General features: G+C 31.3%; 1 protein-coding gene across 1 annotated transcript; it reads right to left on the bottom strand.

Annotated features, from left to right (window-relative positions):
- Positions 1-2044: 2044 nt before the first annotated feature.
- On the bottom strand, positions 2045-3174 carry LOC110618874 (LOB domain-containing protein 38). Its single transcript, XM_021762149.2, has 2 exons — positions 2769-3174; positions 2045-2695 (listed from the first exon to the last, which is right to left on the bottom strand). Exons 1-2 carry the CDS (start codon positions 2950-2952, stop codon positions 2217-2219), a joined length of 663 nt encoding a protein of 220 aa, XP_021617841.1. The 5' UTR covers positions 2953-3174; the 3' UTR covers positions 2045-2216.
- Between the last annotated feature and the right edge of the window lie 5290 nt (positions 3175-8464).

The raw sequence follows: 8464 nt of genomic DNA on the forward strand, positions 1-8464 counted from the left end.
TTATGTCATATTCCCATATTTCGGGTGAAATCTCTGCAGGAATCGCAATTAAACTACTTTTCGTTATCTAAGATAAGTATTTTTTGTATTCCAAATCAGCAAATGATGTTTTTCCATGTGAAGTCTATCATCTTTCTAGCCGTAATGTTGGGAACTATTTCTGCTTCGGACCATTTAGAAAAATACTCCACAGCTACTATTACAAATTTATTTTGCCCCACGGTTTTTGGAATGGTCCTAGTATATCCATTCCCTATAGCTACGTGCTTAAGTAAATTGGAGTCTCAAAAAGAATTATCTTCCCAAACAATAGTCAACTAAGGGATAATATAAGTGTTGTTACATTGAGAAGTGAAAAAGAGTTGTTACAAAATTCTCGTGAGGTAAGCTGTGGGCACGATAAAAGTGCAGACCAGGAGATGCAATTTCAACACTTGAAACAAACAGTAAATGGATACAAACAAATTCATAAACGGACATATAATCCATTTGTAAAATTAAATAGAAACAAATAAATTCACAAACTAATATTAATACGTTTATAAAATTAAATAAATATAAACAGATTTGCAAATGAATTTAAAATCAATTTGTAAAGAGAACATTTTTTTCCAACATCCATTTATAAAACTGTTGGGGTTACAAACAGATTTGTATTTATTTATAAACTCTAATTACATTTTATTAAATTCTTCGAGCTTTATAAATATAACTATTTAATTGAAAAAATTTAGAATACGTGTAGCTCACATCTGTTATATAAGAGTTAAATAATTATACTTTTATAAAAATATAATATGAAAATTTACAATGAACGTTAACTTATATTTAGCCCATTAATATTATGAATCATGTCTACTATTACCCAAAAGAAAGAGAAGAGTAATCGTTAAATTTGTATAATTATATATATATATATATATATATATATGGAGGCAAGAAAACACTGGCTTTAGAAGTAATGGAGGTATTAATTTAATCCGATAATTTTATTTTTTGTAATAAAGAAATAATTTATTAGAAAAATCAAATCATTTAATTAAAATAATTAAAATTTAATCTATTGAATTTGACTTTTTACTAAGTCAGATGAACGCTTATCCTATTAGCTACAGATATATCAGCAGCAAAACAATTAAACTTTTGAAGTGATAATGTTGTCTCACATGAATTTACATAGAAACTAAATGAACAATGCCCATGTATTAGAAAACCAAGTCTTCTTCTGAGGACAATGAAAAAGGACATGCAAACCTCTTGGCCCTTGGTAATTTTAAAGGGCCAAAGCTTAAAAACAAAGAGATAAATATATATATATATATATTTTTTTGAAGTATATCTAGGGAAGATCAGACAAGGGACTGCAGCAAATTATTTTAAAGAGAAATTTTATTATAATGTTGATATGCCCACCACCAGCAAACCCTTACTCCATTATAAAAAAGATAGCCATAATAAACAACTAAATGCCTCTTTATGGGTAACAAAAGCCACCCAATTTCCTCTTTCTTATGATCAAACTCTCTACTTCCATAATTTACACTTTATATTTATTGATATCAGTGTGAAATATTCTATTCAAATCGAATAAATTAACTAAATTGAATTAATTTAAAAATTTGATTAAATTTTTATTTATTTTGATTTGATTTAGTTTTTAATTTTAAAAATTTCAATTATTCCAATTCGATTCGATTTTGATCAGAAAAAATAAAAAACACAAAGTGAACTGATTAGTGATAATAATGTATTATTTTCAATAATATAAAGAGATTAGATTATTAAGGTTAAAATATTTTAATTAAATTTTAAAATATTAAAAATAAAGTATAAAAAATAAAAAAAATTATTAAAAATTTAAATTAATCAAATCAAACCGAATCGAATCATATTAGTTCAGTTCGATCAGTTTGATTTTCATAAATACTAAAATTTAATTTTTAATTTATTCAATTCTAATCAATTTTAAACTGGATACTAATTCTATCTAAAAAAAATTGAATAATTAATTAAGAAGCCTGCAACTCGGACAAATGTGAGGCAAGAGGCAAGAGGCAAGAGGCATGCATGATTGATTAATCTTCTCAGCATGCAATTATCCATTACGTAATAACAAAAATTACAATTCTTAATCCTTCTATTATGAAATTATGCATTAAGTAATATGAAAATTTCTCTTCTATGCTTTAATTTTTTTTAAAAAAAAAAAACAAAAATCATATAAATAATGGCCAAAGCTTTCTTTCACCTCCCTGTAAACTGCAATTAGTCCCTGCAGACGTAGAACCACCACTAACCAGCGTTGTAGTTTCAGACTCCTCCTCCGATGGCGTCGTCGCCCGCAACTTCTTCTCCGTCGGGTACATCAAACACAGGTCAAGATTTGTCAGTTCACATTTACTTTCATCATCATCATCACCAGACCTCTTCATCTTTAAAGTTGTTGTTCTTGTTGTCTTCGATCCTGAACTCACATTCCTTGGCTTAAACTTAGAACATTCTGAGAAGTTATCTAAGTTCTGTCCTAACATCCTACCATCAAAGTCTAACATAGGTTCTATTGCACCGCCACGGAGCACCGTCATCACCGCCGTCTGGCAAACGTGCCAGTTACCGGTCCAGAGAAGCCCTACTGCTCCACTCACTGGATTCACCGTTCGCCCAACAGCCTCAAACAAAAGCGATTGAAACAATGCTGAAAAAACAGATATTCACCATCATCGTTTAAAACAAGTGTCATGAGGTGATATATTTGTATTGAGACTTACAGGGACGCTGGTGTACAGGCACGGAGGAGATGAAGGATATGAGGCCGGCACGGCCGAAGAACTTGGCAACAAAGACGGTGGCATTCGCCTGAGCCTGAGGATCGTCTATTCCCTGGAGACATTGTCGAAGCATGCAATCATCACTGCAGCCCTTTCGGAGGATTCGACACCCATTACAGCTCATAGTGAAAAGATTTTCCGGTACCGGAACATGAAATTCAGATATATATACGGTTAAATAGCAGGGACAAGGAAGATGGGTTTTCTTTGATAACAAGAAAAAGAAAGGAAAGAATTAAAGAATAGTGGTCGAGGAAGCAATAAAGGCTAAGCAACACGGACGCATATATAGAAGAGGCTAATAATTGAGAGAAGACGAGTTAAGAGTAACCATGGTTAGGTTAGGGTTGGATTCTTAAGGAGAGCGGCCCCGTGTTTCCGCGAGTAAAGTTAGGGTTTCACAGCCGTTGGATTCTTGTTTGGATTGTTGAGTCGAATCTTTCTATGTTGGCCTTTCCCTTTCCTTTATACTTGGAGTTGATTGAAAGTTTAGGTCAAGTGGAGGAATAGACGGCTGCCTTTAATATATTTTTATTATATATTTTAGTTGATTAAAGTTGTCAAATGATATAGCTAGAATGTTTTTTTGCTCGAATATATCTTTTCAATCTTGAATTTTAACAAATAAAAAAAAAAAATCTCACACCACCTTAAATTTACATTTAAATTTTCTAAAAATGGGTTTGACTATTTGTACATAATAATAAATTTTAGCAGCAATTTGATTTAATAATTTTAATAAAGTAGCTTTTCGGATCAGAATTTATATTAAACTATTAAAATTGAAAAATCGCATAAATTCATTTAGTTTTATTTACGTTAATCGATTTAATTTGATTTAAAGATTCAAGGAATTTCAATTTTGATACAATTTGCTGTTTTTTTTTTTAAAGAAAAGATAATAAACCCAAATCAACGGAAATTGCGCCATTTCATTCTTTTCTCATTTATCTTCATTTAATCATTTTAGCTCAGTTATTTTATTTAGAAAAATTATTATTTTTATGTATATTACATAATTAATAAATTTATTTATTTATTTTTAAAATTTAATATTTTTATTTTTAATTTTAATTATGTCAAAATTAAAAATTTTTTATCAAAAATACATTTAATGGAAGAAGAGGTGCTAATTAATTTTTTCAAAAAATTAACACTTTAATTCATAAAATTTAATTTTATAAAAATTAGAGATTCTCTCATGTCACCTCTGCCAGGGTTTGGACATGCATTAAGCTATATAGTCGGCAAATTAGCTTGTTAGTCCCCTCTCTACATTTACCTCTCGTCGAAAAAAATTTCGTCGTAGTGAATCCGATATATTAAAATCATAAAATTTTAAAGATTAAAAACTATAATTTTTCAATAGTAAAATTTTTAAAAAAATAATATTTGAATAATAGTGTAAAATAGAGGTAAATTAAGGATGTGTTAAATATCTGTAATTCTTTTTAAATTATTTATTTAGGAATACGCAATAAAAATCTATTAAAAAAATAAAGCAACAATTAAAATCACAAATTCAATCCATATAAATAAATTAAAATTTTAACAAATTTAATATTCAAACTCAACATATTTAATAAAAATTAATAGATTTAATAAAAATTAAAATAAATAAAATTTAAATTATTAAAAAATAATAATAATAAAAATAAAACTCCATAATGGTTGCTCCTCTGAATGCTACCGTTCATTGTCATCTGTCACTTGCCGTGTTGCTCGTCGCTCGTTGTTCCTGTCGTTTGTTGCTGGTTACTCTCCCACTCGCATTCGCGGTCCTATCATCCACTACTAGCTGCGTGTCCCACCAGAGATACTCGCTGCGAGCTTGTTGCTTTTTGCTCTCCCGCCCACTAGCATTTGCGGTCCTATCGCCCACTACTAGCTGCGCGTCCCATGGAGATACTCGCTGCTCGCCCCGCCGGCCATTCGCGTCGTTAACCGCTCTTCCATCTCCTCTTCAATTAGTGTGAAGTAGGTTTTTGAGAGATAAATTGTTATGCTTTCAATAATGAATTAAATATGAATATAATAAAAAGAATGTGGGAAGATGAATGAAAAAAATTCGAAAATTTTAAAAATAAGTAATTTTTATTAATAATAAAGATATTTTTAAAATTATATTTTAATTTTTTTTAACTAGATTTAGATTTAAATCATTTGACTTAATAAAATTATGGGATAGAATAACTTTAAATTTAAATAATTGAAGCATTACATTTTAAAATAAAAAATTAATCCATTAATTATATTATAATTAAAAAATAAAAAAATAATTTTCCCTTTCAATTACCATATCTTGTCCTCTTCGAATTCTTGTTATTGCTGCTCATTGTTACCGAGGTCTATCATTATTGATTTTTTTAAATGAAATGTTTCTTTAAAAGAAAAAAGAAAAGAAAAAGCTATTATTAAAGCTATAGAATTTCTAATCAACCTAAAGTTGAACTTAGATTAAACTAAAGGATAGAGATAGGATATCTTTAATTTGAAGCCTCTCCATATTTCTTTTTTTTAAAAAAAAAAAAAAAGAAAAAGGAAAAAGAATTAAATCCTAGTGAGTAGTGATGATGAATGGCTATAGTTACAAGGTGAGGAAAATTAGAAGAAATTAACCATTAATTACCAAAGGATGAGGACGACCTAGACGATGGTGATGAACCCCAATCATTGAAATTACAGTCATAATTTGGGTTACGTGGCATCATTATCCATCTTTTCTGCAAATACTTCCAAATTTTCAAGGAAATAATAATAATAATAATAATAATAATAATAATAATAATAAGTATCAGTAATTAAATTTAAAAAAAAAAAATGGGAGAAAGTGATTTCAATTCAATTCAATTCAGAGAATTTGGGTACTTTTGGCTTTTTCTACTTAAAGTAAAAATTGGCCACATCGAACATGGGTTTGGTTGGTCTTAACCATATCAAAGCTAAGATTAATTTGTGAAAGAGTTTTTTATTTTTTTTATTTTGGATTTGACATTTACAATATGCAAAAAAAAAAAAAAAAAAATTGCTTGTTCTTTCTTTCTTTGATTGTCTTTTCCATCACTTGGAAAGGCAATTGAGGTTTGAAAACCGGATAGGGTTAGCTCATGAGCCCACTTAACCCATTCAAAAGATAAATCCTCTTATGTTAAGTTATTAGGTGTTCAAATCTATATCTTTATAAATTGTAATGGAACAGCTCTCAAAATAAATTCATCTAAAAGTGACCCTTTATTAGTTTTTATTGTTACAATTAATTAATAAATAACATTTTAATTTTTTTGAACGAATGAAACTTTTTAATAATAATAATAATAATAACATTTTTACTATTTATGATAATTAATATATATAAATTAAATAAAGTTTAGCTGTCTTATATTTATTTTAACCTTAATATACTAAATGAAACGAAAGGGGATTACGATTAAAGTTCGAAGAAATATATGAAATTTCAAGATTAGTATAACGTGTAACTACTTATTATATAAAAGATTTTTTAATATATAATTTTATGAGATATGATTTTTCATGATTTTTAGCTCTTAAAACAAAAGTATTACAATTTTCTTCATATTAAAAAATGGTTGGAGAAGGATAAGAATTGTTAGCATACATTTTTAAGCTTTTTTGTGTGTTTATGCAAGCTGGACTTAATTAATGTTTAATGCTTATCACTAATTAGTTGAATTAATTAACATTAATTTCAAGATTAGATCTTACTGACATCATCCCCAAGAGATTGAATGTCTTTTTATTTTTTCCAAAGCGTGTGTCCTCCCTCCATTTGAAAGGTGGGTGATATAGAATACCGATGATGTGTCTAAGGGAAACTCAGATTTGAGTGGTTGTGGGGGAGTGCTTAGGAATGGCAGAGGCTGTTGGTTGGAGGGCTTTATGGTTCGGTTAGAACTGTGTAATGCTCCTCAGATTGAACTGACTGGTATATTGAAAGGATTACAACTTGCCTGGGATCTTGGTTTTTTACAAGTTATTGTGGAAATTGATTCCACAACAGTTCTGATCATATTAGCTGACATTCCTTAATGTGATAATCTGCATTATTTGAGTCCGTTAACTCAAGGACGAGAGCTTATGGAACGTTCATAGCAAATAAGGTTGAAGCACTATTATCGTGAAACTAATCACGTAACAGATAAATTAGCTAATCTAGCCATTGTTAGCACAGAGAGAATTCTGCATCTTGATGCTCCCCTACCTCCATTGTGGACCTTCTATTGTGAGATGCTCAAGGTGGCTCCATTTTTGGAGATGTGCTAGGTTAGTTTCCTCTTTTACTCTTAATGTTTTAGAGTTTAGATTGATGACGTGGCCGAAAGGGAGCTGTGATGTGATTGACTAGACTTACAGAAAGAGACTATAAGGTGGTGGTAGGTGCTCATGGCAACCACTCCTACGGTCAAGTCAGTATTCTAAAAAAAGAGTGAATGCAATGAATTGCTTAGAGTTTTATGTAAGAAAATAACGTACTTTTGTTTATGTGATTCTTGTCCTCTTATACTGTAAGAAAATGGAGATAAATATAGCATTTTTTCGATAATCCGGCGATGACATAGTCAGCTCTTGATAAGGGATATCACCAGCTATCAATTTGGTGATCCCGCAATTATAGGCGTAACGGGAATGCTCTATCAAGGAAAGAGCGAGTCTTGATGATGAATATGAGCGTTAAGATGTCTGGGTCTTCCTTTTCTCAGGCTGGACCGCGTTTTCCACTTATCAGATCCTTGCAACGTGACCCTATCTTGTAGCGACAGCTCATAGCTTATTTTGGGCGATTGTTATGTAGCATCAGAGGTCCCCCCGCTGATTTTTTATTCTTCATATTCGAAGGAGATAGCTATTCTCGAGACTTGATGTAATACCCGGCTAGATTCCGGCATCGGAATCCCTACCTTCTGGCGGAATCTCCGTTGGAATCTGGAATTTTGATGATGCCAGAGTCTTCTAGAGGGGTAAAATGTGGTTTCTAAAATGTTTTTACTGATTTCATGGTTTTAAATGAAAAAGAATTGAGTTTTGAAAAGAAAGGACCAAAGAGGCATTTGCCAGGTTCGGCCGCCGAAAGTGAAGTTCGGCCACCAAACATGGGAAGGTTTCGGGAGCGCTTTTGGCCTCCGAAAGCTTTGTTTGAATGAACTAAGGTTCGGCCGCCGAACCTCAAGTTCGGCCGCCGAACATGCATGAGTTTAGGGGCACGTTAGGCTGCCGAAGGTCGTTGACCAGGCCACCTATAAAAAGCCCTCATATCGAAAATGGGCGAGTTTTCTCCCCATTCTCGAGCTCAGGTGAGTTTTTGTACTCCTTTGATCGTTTTCATGCTTTCTCTACCCACCCCTCAAGTTTTCATGAGTTCTACCCTTTGTTTTGAAGCTTTGAAGCTTAAATAGGAGTTTTGGGAGCTTGAGGCTTTTGGAGCTTGGATCCTCCACACCTCCGAGTTAGGGATCGCACTACCCCTCGATCTTCAAGAGGTAAGTGTAGATCCTTGCTTTCCTTGTGTTTTAATGAAGTTTTAAGTAAGTTTAAAGATGTTTTGATGGTTGAGTATGGGTAGATATGCATGTTAGGGTTTATGTGGGTTTTATGCCCAATATATATTTATGTGCTGATTG

The sequence above is a fragment of the Manihot esculenta genome, chromosome 7, assembly GCF_001659605.2.
Source record: "Manihot esculenta cultivar AM560-2 chromosome 7, M.esculenta_v8, whole genome shotgun sequence".
Lineage (NCBI taxonomy): Eukaryota > Viridiplantae > Streptophyta > Magnoliopsida > Malpighiales > Euphorbiaceae > Manihot > Manihot esculenta.

Bases quoted from the DNA above. Each gene is read 5' to 3' on its own strand.
- LOC110618874 (XM_021762149.2), bottom strand. From the start codon at position 2,952: ATGAGCTGTAATGGGTGTCGAATCCTCCGAAAGGGCTGCAGTGATGAT. The intron at 2,696-2,768 runs GTAAGTCTCAAT...CTGTTTTTTCAG, and splicing joins GCCTGTACACCAGCGTCCCT to CATTGTTTCAATCGCTTTTG.